This window comes from Lycium ferocissimum, chromosome 7 (assembly GCF_029784015.1).
Source record: "Lycium ferocissimum isolate CSIRO_LF1 chromosome 7, AGI_CSIRO_Lferr_CH_V1, whole genome shotgun sequence".
NCBI classification, from domain to species: Eukaryota; Viridiplantae; Streptophyta; class Magnoliopsida; order Solanales; family Solanaceae; genus Lycium; species Lycium ferocissimum.
In genome coordinates this window covers 47,417,173-47,434,119 of record NC_081348.1, presented here as the reverse complement: position 1 = coordinate 47,434,119, position 16,947 = coordinate 47,417,173, and the positions used below count along the sequence as shown (strand labels likewise).

Here is a 16,947-nt window from a genome sequence, read left to right as displayed (position 1 = left end):
ATGTTGTATATGAGATTCATGAGTGATAGATTTACTGTTTGGCTGAATTTTCAAGAATTGCTTAGTTTAAGTAGTTTTTTTTTTTTTTTTTAAAGTGTTTATCAAAAAAATATTTTTGGAGAATAGCAGTTTGTGTCTATATAATTAATTTTTTTTAAAAATAATACTTTTGTTAATATTAAAGTGGTATTGTTGTGTGACTAAGGTTCCAAAAATGATCCGGGGAGAAACGCTACTTCCTTCAATTTCGAAAAAAACAGTCTCCTACTCCTCTTTTGCTTAAAAACACTTATTTCTTTTCTAAAAATTTGGTCAAACCTCCTAACTTTCTAAAATAAGCATTTAAAAAAAAAAGTGTGTTTGTATGTATATATAGGTGTTTTTTTAATAATCGAGAAATCTAAATGGCGCACGGTTCAAAACTCGATAAATCCTTGGCCACTTAATTATTTGTGTGTGTATATATAGGTGGCTTTTGGGAAGCCATTTTGATTCATTAGTTTAGTAATAACTAGTAGCCATGGCTGATGAATTCAAGCATTTGGTTTTGGTGAAGTTCAAGGAAGATGTTGTAGTGGAAGACATTCTAAAACAGTTGGAAAAACTTGCTCATGAAATTGATGTTGTCAAATCTTTTGTTTGGTAAGTAACATTTTTCTCAATAGGTTCATTTTAATGTATAGTCACACAGTTTTTTTTTTTTTTTTTTTTTTTTTTTTTTTGTGTGATAATTTGTAAAATTAATATGGTTCTTTTGACTTTTTGACAGGGGAAATGATACTGAAAGCCATGAAATGCTTACACAAGGTTATACCCATGCTATTATAATGACATTCAATAGCAAAGAAGACTATAATACTTATGTTAGTCACCCAAAAGATGTCGAATTTTCGGCTTTTTTTGTCACTGTAATTGACAAGGCTGTGGTACTGAATTTCCCTGCTGTTTCTTTCAAAGCTTCTTCTTGAACTTATGATCAATGGCACAACAAAAAACTAGTGTTATGTGTGTGCCTATGTTCAAATATGGTGTTTTTGGTTATGATGTTTTTGGAGGTTTTCAAGTGTTTGTATGTGAACATTGTTGTCTTTAAGACATGTATCATTATGAAGATCTTGCAATATATGATATCCATTCTTGAATGGACATTTCAATAGAACTTGTGTCCTTTTCTCAATTTCTTGTGACTAAATATTGATTAGAAAAAGATAACTTGACTAGCAAACAAATCTAACTATTGACTTTTCATAAACTATGTCTGCTATATGTGGATCTTGGTGTTGCTAACTAAAGGGGAGCTCGGTGCACGAATCATTCGCGTTCATACAGGATCTAGGAGAAGGGCCACACCCCAAAGCTCATTCTTGATCATATGATCAATGGCACAATAAAACTAGTGTTATCTGTTTGCCTATGTGCCAGTAGAGTGTATTTGTTTAGAATGTTTCTGGGCTATTGAGGTTCAAGTGTTTGTCTGTGAACATTCTATTATATCAGTATGAAGTATCTTTGCACCGTATGATATCTATTTATGAATGGACATTTCAATAGAACTTGTGTCTTTTTTTCAATATCACTTGACTAATGTTGATTAGCAAAAGATCATTTAACTACAAAACAAATCTAATTGATTAGCAAAAGATCATTTAACTACAAAACAAATCTAACTTTTGACTTTTCATAACCTATGTCTCTGCTATATGTGGCTTCTGTTGTTGTTAATAAAAAGGGTTGCGCATTTAGTGTTCACACGAGGCTCAGGGAAGGGCCACACCCAAGGAGTGTAACATATGCATCCTACTCCGACACAAACATTAGTGGCTAGTTTCACGGCTCAAAAGCAACTTTACCATTGCTCTAAATCTCCCCTTCCTTTTCTTGTTGCTAATCAGAAAACAAAATCTAAAAGATCTCAAAAAAAAAAAAAAAAAAAAATCTTGTAAAAAGAACAATATGGTCAAATGTGGATGTGAAAGAGAAAAGGTAGAAAGTTTTGCAAGTTAAAAGGAAGAATTACCATCAAGAGGACTTTGAGGTCCCAAAACATATCAGATAAAAAGGTGATAATATTTTATTCCAAAGTTTTATGGTGCTCAAAGAATAATACATTAACAAAACCTAGAATTTTTTAACCTGCAAATAGGAAAAGTAGATTCTTTTGTTCCTTCTTTTTTACAGCCTTTCATCTATTTTGCATGTTCTCATTGCATCACAAAACTCCATTATTGATAAGTTCACAGTACAGTAGAAAGATCAAATCAAGTGCAAGCAAAAAAACATGGAAATCTTGATCAAGAAAGTTCATTTTCTAGCCTTTTTGATCTTTTTTTTGAACCTTTATTTTTCAAGAAGTACCATTTCACAAGAATCACAAAGCTACTGTGGAAATATAAAGATTGAAGAGCCTTTTGTTTCTCAAAACTCAAAAAATTCATCATTCTTGAAGAACATGGTGCTTTGTAGATCAGAGATTTTATACTTTAAAACTTCTCTTGGCCTTTTTCAAATTTCTTCAATTGATTATAAAAACAAACTGTTAACTATTTCTCATAGTTCTTGTTCTTCTTCATCCAACTATGTATCTCCTAAAGATTTATCTTCTGGATTTCCTAATCCCCCTACGCCTAACTCATTACTCCTATTCAACTGCTTAAATTCTAAAAATACATCAGCCTTACAAAGTTGCCCTCACTTGAAAAATGAAAAAGATTCTTTTAGTTTGTGTAAAGAAGGTGTGACAAACAAAGGGTCTTTTCCTTTTTCTTGTGTGATGGTTGATGATGTACAAGATTTGGGAAATGAGTTTCATCCTAAAGAATTGAACTGTTCACATTATAGAAGAGTTTATAAAAGCACTTCTCAAGATGGGAACACTATGAAATTTGAGTCAGGAACAAGGCTATCTTGGGAAGTTGACCATGTACCAAATCCTTGTGATGAGTGTAGAAAGCCTCATGGTAATTGTGGAGTTGGATTGAGATGCCTTTGCCATGTAACTGGATGCAGTAAGTTCACGAAAATATTTAGAGCCGCTAGCTAATATACATATATTATACACTGAGTGTACATATATTATATATCTGTCGGTTATCTTTTTGGGCGGGCAGCTATTTAAGTTAATTTCTCGTTTTTGTAACTATCAAATCATTGTGTTTTTGGTTCTTACGTTGATTTTTTGCAGAGGTGGAGGTTTCTGCTGGTGCAATCAAGAAACTTAGTGGTACTATGCTCTTATCTTTGCTTTTCTTGATTGTTCTTTAAGGAACAAGATGTGTTTTACTTTCTTGTTGTGCCAAAGAATGAGAATTTGTCATGAAGACTATCGAGATGTATTTACTTGCTATGCCAAAGAATCAGAATTTGTCATGAAGACTATCTTTGAAGATGTAAATTGTACTCTATGAAATTATGCTTTTATTTGTGTACTAAAAAGTTATGTTGTTCGGACTTCTCCAAAAAATATTGTCGGGTGTGTCTCAAAACCTCCAAAAGTAGCATTTTTGGAGGATTCGACACGGGTGTGACTTTATGCAGTCCGCACAACATAGCGAAATAGTGTGATGAAAATTTATCTTACTCGGACTCTCCAAAAATGTCGATGGGCGTGTGTCAGATCCTCCAAAAGCAGTGGATTTTTGGAAGATTCCACACAGGTGCAGTAGCTTTCAGAGAGCTCATGCGCAACATACCTAAAAAGTGTGTGATGAAGATTTCCCAGATACTACTTTATCAATATATGTCTGAAGTGAAAATTATTAGTGGTGGGGTGCATAAACCACTTAAGTATGAGCATGTGCAGAACTTTACTACTTGAGCAACTTATGTAACAAGTAGGGACATTTACAGCCCTTTAGTGATTGCATTGTTCAAGTTAAGCTTTTCATCATGCTGTAAAGTTATGTTATAGTTTGTCCAAAGCTATATGAATCCACATTTTTTCTAGAAATATGCATGTGGTAGGGACCAATTATGAGACAACCAAACTGCAGTATCCAATATTGTGATTATAATAGAATTGTCTTCTTGAGAGGCTGAAAACTAGAGAACTTACTGAGACAAATAACAAAGGATACGTTGGTTCAAGACAGTGGAAAAATGATGAAGTATTCTTGTTTAGCACTGGTTCTTTAACATATTGCAGCCTCTTTTTGAGGAGTAATATGTTTCTGAAGTTTTGTGTGTGCTGTAAATTTCTCTTTCCTGGCTTTTGAAATTGGAAATCTGAGGTTGGTTTGTTGGCTTTGTTGAAACAATGTAATGTTGCAGCTTGATGGGGTAAAGTGCAAACATGTACAAAGTTCTATATACTGGCGTGTAAAAATACTTACACAATAAGTAAATCTGTATAATAAGTATGAATTTGTAACTTGATAAAAATAGTAACTAACCTGCTATTATACGTAAAATGAGCGGTAGAAAGTGAAAGAAACAGAATTTTGCGGGGAATAGTGATAAGTAATTAGTTAAAGATATGGTTTTTGTCCTCCAAGTCTGGGGTTTACCAAAGTGGTCGCCATGGGTGGAGCTGAAGTGGTTGGCAGGGGTGGAGCTAGAGGGGCGTCAGGGGTTCATCGAATCCCTTAGCCTTAAAATTACTCTGTGTATATACGGTCAAAATCAGTTGAATTTTTTTCGCTTCTTCATGTGTTTACTTCTTTATAATTTGAACTCCTTGTAGAAAATTTAATTTCGCCACATCGATAATCGCTATGTAATACAGTTAAGAATAACATGATGCGGCAATGTGCAGAGTCAACTGTAATAGTAAATAGTCTGCAAGTTCACATCTTGATGGGCATCAAGTAAATGAAAAGAACGACTGAAACTTTTAATGGGGTATACTTGGATATTGAGATACAAAGTAGGAAAGTTTAAGTTGAGTGATTAAAGGGGTTCAAGATTCTTTTAGAACTTAGGTGCAAATTACAGAAAGACACAAGACAGGCTGAAAAGAAGATAGAAAATCTGTCTGAAGATGACAATTCAGAAACGGGACTACAGGAGCATGTTGAATAGAAGGAAATAGAAAAAGTACTGTCAAACCTCTTTTTAATGATGTCATTTGTCCGAATATTTTAATTGTTATAGTGAAATGTTATTATAGAGAATGTATAATATAACATGAGCTGACAATGACTTTCTTCCCATCCGGAGATCATGGTAAGCTGGGAGATTTTTTGCTGCTATAGCGAAATGCTGTTGTAACTTTAGCTGACGATGACTTTCTTCCCACCTAGGATTGTGTAGTTGCGTAAATATTTTATCCAAGTTTATAAATAAACGTCATATGTAGAACATATAAATATTACCAATCTGATAATGACTTTCTTCCCACTCAGATATCGTCATAGAAAGTCTGGAGAAAGACATATATTCCCTAGGCACGGAATCAATAGAGAAACCTCTTTCTGCTGAACATAAATCTAGCAGATTTCAAAAAAACTTGATCCATGTAATGAAATGTTATCATAAATGACGGGGTTGGCCGTTATGTATATATTCGATCGTATAGCTAAATACCAAAATCACTAGGTTTTTGGTCAAGCACCTTGTGAATTTATGGCTGTTAAATGGGCTTTTTGAGGCAAATTGAACAAGTTAAAATGGATTAAGTTAACATATTTTTGCACGGATTGTCCGTCAAAGGCGCTGGTCTTTAATTTTTGCCTCTCTCTATAATTTTCTCCTTCGCTTAAAAAAAGTGGCCAAAAATATCTCGACATTCTCAAACAATCCCCGCAAGAAAAAAAAAAAAATTGTGTGAAGGCTTTGCAAAAGTTCCGTCTTGTTAGGCAGAATTTAGTTAATACTTTAAGGCAAATTTTGCCTTATAAGGCAGAACTTTTAAAGCAGAATTTACCTTGCGTTTTTTTTTTTTTTTACTGAGCTGAGGTTCGAATCCAAAATTTAATAATATTTTCGGTCACTTTTTTAAGCGAAAGACAGAAATTAAATATCTCTAGTTTGATAGGACTATCGTGCGAATTGCCCTTAAGTTAATGAATGAATCATGACCTAACACGTTTCAAGACTAGTTCTGAGTTATGGATGTATCATCTAAGGTTTGGGTCCATAAGTAGTGGCAATTGTCATGGGTTTTCAAATTGAGCCAAGCAATGGGTCAATATCCAACTCATCCAACTGGAACCATTTCTTTTTTATTTGTTGGTTTGTGTGCTTACAATTTGATTAATTAAAGCCAACCAAAAATAATAGCATATAATCATAGAGAAAAACTCTTATATGTTGTCTGACAAAAAAATTTCTCTGGGTCTGTTTGGATTATCTAAAGTTTTCGTGTGAATCAATTTGGTGGAAATAACAAGTCTGACTGATTTACAGAAAAAATTGCTTTTGTGGCCATATATTTAGAAGCCAGCCAGTTTCTTAGACCAACGCCAATAATGTTAAAAGTAACTACTAAATCTGAAATTTAAAACTCAAAACTAATATGGAAAAGGCTCAAATATGTCATTTGAACTATCGAAAATGAGTCATTTATGTCACTCATCAATAATACTTATTTACGCCACCGAACATATTTGAATGATCTATTTATACGCCACTCATCAATAAATACCATTTATTTATTTGCTCGCAATCAAAATGACTCATCCATGTCATTTTTCATTAACGCCAGTTTAACAATACCAGATATGAGACGTGGTCTCCAATTAGATTATGGTTTTGGGTGGATAGGGTGTATGGGTCGGATTTTTTTATTAATTTGGTATTTAAAATTGAGCTGGTTTAATTAAACGATGTAGACTTCTAATTAGAGACCACGTGTCATATCTGGTATTATAAAACCAGCGTTAATGAAAAATGGCATGGATGAGTCATTTTGGTAATAGGCGATGGCATAAATGAGCCAAACTATCGATGTTTATATAAATAAATATTTCTGTCAGTCACGACATATTTGCCCTTTTTCCGAAATTTATATTCAACCTAATGGTCTAAAAAGTGCCAACTTCTAAATATAAGGCCACAAAAATAACCACCTATTATAAATAAGTAAAATTTACTTGGCATAACTTATATTATTACCTATTTATGGAACATAACTAAGTTTTACAATAATTATATTTAGTAGCTAAAATATAATATATTTACTTTCTATAGCTACCACTTTTTTACCACTCATCTGATAACTTCCCACACCCCTAAATTTAAGCCAAAAAAAAGGTCCCTCTCTCCTATCCCCCTAAATACACTCCATTATGCCCAATATCCCTTAATTTCCTCCAATTCCAAATCAGTTTTACAATTGTTCAACTTCCTTGTTTATCTCTAATTAACTACTCATTAATTTCACTCATAATTCAAATCTCATTCCCCAAAAAGGTAAGACTCTATACTGATTTTTACATTTCAACGTGTATTTAACTTATATTTATATATATATATATATATATATATATATATATATATATTTGTTTGAATCAGCAATGCAACGCTAAATAATTAGTTATCACCGTTTGTTCTTGGTTGTTTTTTGTTAGATTCAAGCGGAATGGCTAAGAAAGCTTTCTAATCCGATTATGACTAGACAGTATAGAACCCAAATTTTCAATTCCTAATGTTTTGGATTGATATTTTAATAGTTGTTTTTCATATATATTTTGGCTATATTTTTAATTGTATTTTGATTATTATGTTCAATATTAATTATTTTGGTTTCTGTTGACTATATTTCAGATATATTTTTCATATTTTTTTTACTATATTTAGAAAATTTCAAAAAAATAAAAAAAATAAAAAAAGTTGCAGTCAAAACGTTGTTACCTCAATTATGACTATATTTTGGCTATATTTTAATTGTATTTTTGATTATTATGTTCAATATTACTTATTCTGGTTTCTGTTGACTATATTTCAGATATATTTTTCATATATTTTGATTATATTTTTCTTAAAATTTTTAAAAATCAAAAAAGTAAAAAAAAGTTTCGAAGAAAACGTTGTTACCTCAATTATGAACTCAATTTGAATTCGATATTTCAACAGATGAATTAAATATATATTCGTCGTTTAAAACGAGCTCGTTCTCCATCGGTTTGATATTGTTATTTTTCAAAGTTTTTTGATGAACTAGTTTTTGAACTTTTTTTTTGGTTAAAAATATGAACGTACTTTTTGAATTCAATTTTTTTTAAATTTGTTACCGTTTTGAATGAGATATGAGATCGTATATGGAATGGGAGGATATTTGCGTGAATCGAACAATAAAAAACCGATTTTAATTTAAATTTGAATAGATTTTTTGTTTCCATAAATATAATACTTTCATTTTTCTCGGCGTATTTTCAATATTATATTTATCCTATATTTAAGTCGTATCGCATCTATCAATTAAATATGCATCCTCTAGCTACGAATGTAAACGTGCAATTACGTAGCAGTATTGTCAGTAAAGAATAAAAGCGTACTGCTTAGAAAATTTTACTATAAATAACACGTCTAAATTGACCTTACTTGAAATTATTCCCAGCCCAATTCTCGTTCAAGTTTGAAAGAGTTGGATAAATCACGCTTCTATGGACTAAAATTTGATACCGTCAACTTCTGATTGAATCACACTTTTCTGAGTTTGGCACTTCTCCAATAATTTTATCATTACATAAGCATATAAAAAAAATTGCTAAAATATCCATATCTTCTCTAGCAGTCAGCGCCAAAGCTAAAAGCAGATGCATTTAGCCTGAGTCTGAACTCGCAATTTTACTGTTTCGTATTAAATTTATTACGTACACAAACTAAATACGTAACCTACATAATACCGTTGTCGTATCCTTAAATTTTAACTCATAAAGCTTTAAATTCGGGGCCCGCTTACTAAAAGTGCGAACCGTGTACTTTGGTTGAAGAGGAAAATAATAACTTGGCTTGTTATTCCGCCAAATTATGTTATTATCATTTCTTGATTCATTTAATGAAGACAAAGGTGGTTTTATTTCTGTTTTTAGTATTGGGAATTTTAATTTAATGAAGACAATTAAAGGTTGCTCTATTTTTGTCTTTAGTATTAGGAATTCAATTTAATGAAGACAATTAAAGGTGGTTTTATTTCTGTCTTTAGTATTAGGAATTCAATTTCATTTTTTCCTTTTCTTCTCCCACTTTTGTAATGTTCCTTCTCCTCTTTAATATGACTTGGTGGTTCTTTTTTAATTTTGCTCTTGTGGGAGAGGGGGATGTCTTGGTGTTTTGGATATGTATCTTGCATATAATTTTATAAAATTAGATATGATATGTAACCATAATTAGGTAATCTATATGCTAACTTTAATTTGTAAATCTCATAATTAATTATCCAATTTGATGTAAGTATTGGGTGCGACAAGTTCTTTTTCCCCACCCCAACGTCCAATATCCGCTTTTGGGTCCTGACTAATTTAGATTTGCGCCGCATAGAGATAATTAAAAGAGGAAATGTGTCCTATATTTTTTTTTTTCATTTTCAAAGCTCGAACTCGCACCTCTAATTAATGATAGAGGAATCCTATCATGGGAGATTTACAGGCACAATCCAATAATGCATGGAATTGATTGTCTAGGCCGTTTGATTTTGATAGTCCAAAAAGAAATGCAGCCTCCAAATATAGTAGTTGAGGGTACTAACTGATAGTAACTAATTATTATTAATTAGTATACATGTCCGCGCTTCGCGAAGTTGTAAAAAAACATAATTGCATATCAATATCAAACTTTTTAAAAGGAAAAAATCAAGTTTTGCTCATTACCATATTTTTGTAGTTTATCATCCTCTATAAAGTTATGTGACAAAAGAATTGTGGAAACATTTGAATTTAAGTATGAAATATATATTCATGATTATCATATTTTTGTGATCTTTTATCGTACTCTATTTTAACATTTCAGATTCACTTGCGAATGTTCAATATAATAAGAAAATGATCTTAACGACATCTAAACTCAGCAACATAATTATCATCTCTTTGTCAGCAAAATAATTGATGTGGTCTCTTAAATTTTAATTCTGAAGTATTCATCCTGTATTGTTCCTTCGAAGGAAAGTCATCTCAAATTGTTTGTCTCTTCCGCGCGCTATTCACCAATATCATATCCTTATCACCTTACGATGACTATGATATGAATGGCTTTGGGGACATTCCCTTCCCCGGTATGTTGATTTAAATTTCATTCAAGGTCAATTATGTGTACTCGTTGATTAATTTAAATTTTCCAAGTAGTTGAATAATTTAAATTTTTCACAGTGGTCCATTCTCATCTTCTTCTCCAAATTTTACTATAAACGTTTCATCAAAAAAATATATGTTTCTTCCTCCTGGTAATTACTTTTACTATCTCAAAACCTCCATCATTGAGACTTGAGAGAGGAGACAACTCAAGTAATAAAGGAAAAAGAGAAGGAAAAAAGTTTCGAAGACTGAAGCTTTTTGTGAATGCAAAAAAAAACTCACCAATCATTGTCTGAACTTCTAATTCAGGAGACACAATTTAAAGCACTCGAAATCAAGACAAAACTAATTCCGCCATGAAAATAATTTTTTAAGGTTTTAGGTTCTGTGAGTTTTGGATATGGAGAAGAAATAATGGTACATGATAAATATATAATATTGATTATAGCTTATACCGGTAGTTGAAGAGACGCAGTGAGACTCGCCGATTTGATGATTATTTCATTTTTATTTTTTTTTCAATTATCAAGACTTTATTAGAAATATATTAATTAGGGGAGAGTTCAAAAGGCAAAAACCTGAAAAATGGGCTGCTACGTGGGATGATTTAGACTTAACATTTAATTGGACTTAATTGCATTTGATTGCTCCATTTAGTTGGGCTTTATGCCGCTTCATCCATTATTTAGTAGTAGAATTGAATCAAAAAATGCAAAATATATTGAGAAAATGTCAAAAAAAAAAAAAAGGATAAATGTCGATTTAATCATGTAGGCATTCTTGTGACGGTTTACATCTTAACTTTATATTATATATGTATTTGCCTTTAGTATTCTAAGGCAGCATGTACATGTTGAAATGGTGTGAAAATGAGAAATGTCAGCAGTGGGACATTTAATCCAGCAGTATTGAAGGTGAAACAACATAAAGATGAGATGAGTCACAAGAAAACTGTCTTGGTGGCCCATGGTATGATAGTAATTTAGGGTGTTCAAGGAAAATTAAAAAAATTGTAAAAAATGAAATTTGGCTTCAAACCAACTTTGATAAATTGATGTATTGATTCACTTAGGTTGAAAACTCAAAAATAATACTCCCTCTATCCCAATTTATGTGTCATGCTTTACGTTTGGTCCGTCCTAGAGAAAAAACCATACTTCAACTTTGACTCTTAATGAGATGATTTATCGCCACACAAATGTCTATGAAATATTTTACACCAAAAGTTTCGAAAGTCCTTTGTTCTCAAACTTCATGCAAAATATTTAACCGAAGATACACTGTACCCTAAAATAAGGTAACTAACTCTGCAAAATTGCTATGGGCACTTCTTAACTAGAAAAACGCTGCCAAGCTGAAAAATTCAATGTACTACATCACAGAAAAAATTCAATGTAGTCATGCAAAGTTATTGGGTAACATTTAATACTGTATGAACAACTATTGTGATTAACCAGCCAGTGCATATGAGAGAAACAATAAAACTACCATCCCTGAAGCAGTAACTCGAACTTCCTGAAGCGAATGAGAAAAAAAATCCTACTTAAGGCCAACTTATGGCTATTTTTTTTATAAAGGTCAACTTATGGCTATTCTTCATAGTAATGTACAAACCGGAAAAATAGAGAGAAGAGATCATCTGAAACAAGTCCTAGAGAAGTACAAACTTCACAATTATTATAGACAAAAGCCTCCATATAAACAAAACTAACCCTTCATTTTACACAAATAACCGTCTTTATCATCTTAAAAAAACTAGGAGAACCTGGTATATTATGCAGGCTAGACCTCGAGAAAATGTACAATCATGTCTCAATCGGGATTTTCGAAATTTCATGGACATGAGAGGTAAGTGGATTAGATTCTGCATAACCACAGTCAGATGCTCGATCCTAGCTAAAGGCAGCCTGTGAATTTTTTGGTAGCTCGAGTGGTCTGGGATCCATTACTTCCATGTTGTTTATATTGGTTATGGAATGAGAATAGATTGATGGATAGAGTTGTGACTAGTGAATACCTGAGGAGTTCCTCTGCAACTTTTAGGGGTCAAGACATTGTGAGAGCTATACACTTGTTATTCACGGATGACACTAATATTTTGTTGATGCCGAAGAAAGCCTTGAGACGTGCTTATTTGGTTTCAAGTAGTGTCGATCTCAAAATCGATCTCAGGAAGTGTGAGATTACCCTGTGGGTGAAGTAGACAATATTGATAGTCTTGCACAGGTGCTCAATTGCAGGATTGAAGCTCTGCCAAAAACTTAAAATTTATAGCGGTTTGTCGTTTGGCTCATCAAAATAAGACACATCATAACGTCAGAAGGGGCAGAGAAAAGACTTACAGGTTGGCGGAGAAGATGTGTGTCACAAGGGAGAGAAAAGAAGTGTTAATTAAGAGCACCAGATCAGGTATTCCCACTTAATTCATGTCTCTACAGGGAAACTGGAATGAATACACAGGAACTTTCCATGGGACACAGTCGATGGGGCAATGAAATTTTACTTAGTCAGCTGGGAACCTGTTATAACCCCCCCAAGAGTTGGAGGTTATAGGGGGTGACTTCCATGCGTGTAGATACGAGCATGAAAGACAACTGCACAAGAAGATTCAGGGAAATGACAAGCTTCTCGGATATCTTTTTTCTTTTTAATAAGATAAGAAAATATTATTAGGGCAAGTAGATGGTATTGCAAAATACAAAATTACAACAGTACATGAGGTCACCATATAGCAGTTAAACACACTCATATCAAAGAATCGAAGAAGTCTAAAATCTCTGATAAGTGCTCTACTGTCCTCTTCTTACACCCATCAAATAGATTTTCTAAGCAATTATACTTTACAACTGTTATCTGTTTCCTTTCTCCACGTTTTCTTTCTGCTACATCCAATCTTCTGTGCGCCAGCTTGACAATAGACTCTGCTTCTAGGCATCACCCAGTGCACTCCAGATAAACATGACACAATAGTCCAGAATTGCCAGGAAAAACGAAATTAATCAGTATGTGATTTGTTGATTCTACTTCCTTCTCACATAGATAACACCCGCTACACATTATAAATCCTCTTATTGGGAGAAGATCTTGAGTTAGATTTGTTTTTATTCTTTCATCAGGGACAGGATCTCCTAGATTTACTGAGGAGGGTTGCTAATTTCACCCCGAAGAAGAAGCAGTTGACAGACTACTTTGGGGTGATTCAGTCAATTTTGTGTAAAAGCAGGTTACATTCAATTTTGTGTGCAAAATCAGATCATTGAGACTTGGTCCTGGAAACTTATCTGGAATACAAAGCTTCCAACAAAGATCATTTGTTTTGCCAGTACAGGTCTGAATGGGGCATGTTTAACTCAAGACGGCCTTAGCAGAAGAAGTATTCAGCTTGTGAACAGGTGCTACAAGTGCTCGACCAATTCAGAAAGTATTAGTCACCTCTTCCTCCGCTGTCCAGTTGCTAATGACTTATGGAATATGTTCTACTCTCTTTTTGGACTCACCTGGGCCACGCCATTTAGAGTAAAAAATGCCTATAAAAGTTGGTGCTCATGGATATTGGATAGTTGATAGGACCATCAAGAAAAACTGGATCAAGATCCCTGCAAGTATTTTTTGGTTTGTTTGGACTGGGAGAAACCACAGATGTTTTGATGGAATCTCAACTCTGACACATTCCCGAAAGGCTAAGTGTCTTCTTAATTTATTTTGTTGCAACAATCTTACTATTTTAAACAGTTCCGTGCAGCTTTTGGACTTTGTTAGCTCTCTGACTTTAGAATAGGCCTTTTTGTACAGGAGATATCGTTATTTTTGTGTTCCCATATGTAATTTCAGCATCTCCTTGATGCATCTTAATGGAACTACTTATTTCATCAAAAAAAAAAAAAAAAGAGAGAAAAAGGCAAAAGCATATCAACAACTTTGAACAGTACAAGCTTTCAACTTCTATGGAATAATAAACTACCAAAGGAAACCATTTTCTCGTTTCCTTCTGAGCATTTGAGGGTGCTTATGTTAGAAGACAAAAGATGGGTAATTGAAAGGTTCTCCCTCCAAGGACTACCACAAAAAAAGTAGGCCCAAGAGAGAAATTGCATTCAATAGCTGCACCAAAAGATCAATTTGGAACCATACCTTCGCATAATTCCCATCAAGGGCAATTGCCAGGCTGCAATCTGTAATGGCGTCTGAAATTTGGCCCATAGCTGGGTATGCAGCAGCGCGATTGCAGAAACAGATTGCTGTGAAAGGACGCGTCAAAATTACATGATACTGCGGCAGTATAATGCTCAACAGCTTCTGGATGCTTTCCTGATTGAAATGCTGCATTTCCAGCTGCCTGCATAGTAAAGGGCGAACATCTTGAAATGGAAAGCAAAATGTTCTTTATCATCAACTTTTTCTCAGGGTGGCAGCACAAAATTTTGCATTATTTGCCGAGAGATATACCAGGAATCAGAAAAATGCAATGAAGATGAGTAGTCAAACAAGGGAGGTGGAGATGGGGTACAAAAGCATTTAAACTTAATGGCTGAACAAACAAATCAGAGGCTACACAGGAGCAAACCACAGTCTGAAACAACTAGAAACAAGAACCATAGTCAGCTCAGCTCGTATGTCTTTAATCAAACTTAGTAAGATGCCGAGATGAGGCCTCACAATATTTCCACGATAGGTAATAGCACATATTGCAGCCAGACTGGTTCTAAATGCACATTACAAGATCACACTGGACCGAAGAAACTCAGCTAATTGTGTTCCCCTTGGGGTAGAACCTAGAGAAAACTAGACCTAGCACCTTATTTGAATCTAGAGGATATCACTGCTTGCAGGACCCAAAATGAAACCATTACAATCATAATGGAGCAACCTTACAATTCCTTTTTGGCTGATGGATCAGACCTTAAGGAATTAGTAATTCAAAGTAGATTATTAGACTCCCAAAACCCATAAAAAATTTCACTATAAACACAAACAGAAGATGCAGATAATTGTACCTCATAAAGTCACAAGAACGGGAATAATATTATCCGATTATCCGCTTACTCAGTATACAGTTTTGTTGCATATCTTTTATCTTCTTTTTCAGAAGGGTACAATGGTTACTAAAACTGCAGTAACTTTCTCATACTAGGAGCTTATCAAAAGAAGTCAAGACATTAAATAAATTTACTTCCAAGGGGTCGGGCAAAGGACTAAACCTCCAAAAAAACCATGCTTGCTTAAATCTCATATTGCACAAGAATAACTAGTAACACCTTTCTCCAAAATGAAAAATAAAAATAACAACAAACACAAGGACTTTGCTAGGAAGGATTGACCAAAGACTGACCAACCAAAACACTTCAAGAAGCTTCAAAAAGAGTAATGATAACAAGGACAATATCTAGTAGGACTTTGGACATGAATTGGTTAATATTAAAAAAAGTAGTATTTGAAGTTAAGTTAAAGGGTATTTAGAAGTTGAAGTTGTGTTTGGATATTGTGAGCCTGAATGAGTCAGTTGAGCCACCAAATCCCAACTCAACTACCCAAGATCTAAGTGGAGACCAAGTTGGACCAAGCTTGATCTAATTGGCCCTGTAAAATGGCTAAGCTAAAGCAGTGAGCCATGTGTGTTGTCACTTCACATACCATAACTCGGGCTCTCCTTAAATAGTGCAACTTAGTATTGACACGGCAGTCCTAGCAAACTTAAGGTCCTACAGACTCAAAGGTACAACCTTAAATAAAAGTTCCGCCTTGCGTGATACCTGCCATCTTTCTCATTTATCACAGGCCACGACTACTAACTAGCTAATGCAGTCAGAGACCATAATTGTGTTTTCTTCGTCAGTTATTGCTATTTCATTTTCTTTTCAGATTTCATCCCACAAGATTTTCAAAAATATCAATAGGTATATCATTTTGCAAGTTCCATAAAAAGATAATGGCCTATAGTTCAACTGATAGGTGCTACATTTAGTTAATAGAAAATACATGTATAACATTTTTTTTTTTTTTTTTTTTTTTTTTGTAATGGTAAGTATAATACATGTATAACCTAGGAATAAGCTTGTTATAACAACTTAACAAATGATAGGTGCTTGTTTAGAAAGGGAAGATCATAAAGCAGAAAGCGCACTCACCTTAAAGCACAAGAGCTCACGTATTGTTACAGCAAGAGGAACAATAGCTTCTAAATTCTTGAGTCCACTACTGCAAAGCTAACACCTACATGTATAAGAGGATAAATACATGTTCCCCAATACAGAAACCACCTTTCCATTAGACACAACGATTTCTCTTGGTTCTTCAGAAAACTATCAGCCTCTTCAAGCTTCCCGAGATAAAAGTATGACTTCACTACTTCAGAATTTGCATGGATAGATTTGCAAAATTCTGCCCGAAGCAGAATTTAATTCTGCCTTCTATCTTGCGATTTTTTTTTTTTTATTAAGCTGGATTCGAACCCACAATCTCGAGGTATTAGGCGAAGGGCAAACCAATTTGAAGGGCAAAAATTAAAGACCACCCCAAATGAAGGGCAATCCGCGCAAAAAAAAAAAAGTTCTAACACCCTCTGAGGCAAATTGAAAAAGACCAATTAGTTTTTAGCTTTTAATTTCATCACAAGATGCGTAACTAAGTTCATTTTGTTTGATGAGCATTGAGAAGTTTCTTAAGCATTATTATTCAGGAAGAAGCTGGACAAAGAAAATCCAAATCAAAGCTTCAACTAGAATGTCAAGACCAGAATCCATGACTAAAATTACCTATTCTGTCACATATGTCTATTTTTATT

The 16,947-nt window shown here is 33.6% G+C and overlaps 2 protein-coding genes across 2 annotated transcripts; both read left to right on the top strand.

Annotated features, from left to right (window-relative positions):
• The first annotated feature begins 421 nt into the window (after positions 1-421).
• Positions 422-1,159, top strand: LOC132065436 (stress-response A/B barrel domain-containing protein At5g22580-like). Its single transcript, XM_059458835.1, has 2 exons — positions 422-642; positions 770-1,159. The coding sequence occupies exons 1-2, from the start codon at positions 521-523 to the stop codon at positions 966-968; spliced, it is 321 nt and encodes a 106-aa protein (XP_059314818.1). The 5' UTR covers positions 422-520; the 3' UTR covers positions 969-1,159.
• Positions 1,160-1,910: 751 nt separating this feature from the next.
• On the top strand, positions 1,911-3,883 carry LOC132065434 (uncharacterized). The gene is made up of 3 exons (XM_059458833.1): positions 1,911-3,005; positions 3,182-3,220; positions 3,614-3,883. The coding sequence occupies exons 1-3, from the start codon at positions 2,279-2,281 to the stop codon at positions 3,691-3,693; spliced, it is 846 nt and encodes a 281-aa protein (XP_059314816.1). The 5' UTR covers positions 1,911-2,278; the 3' UTR covers positions 3,694-3,883.
• Positions 3,884-16,947: the final 13,064 nt, after the last annotated feature.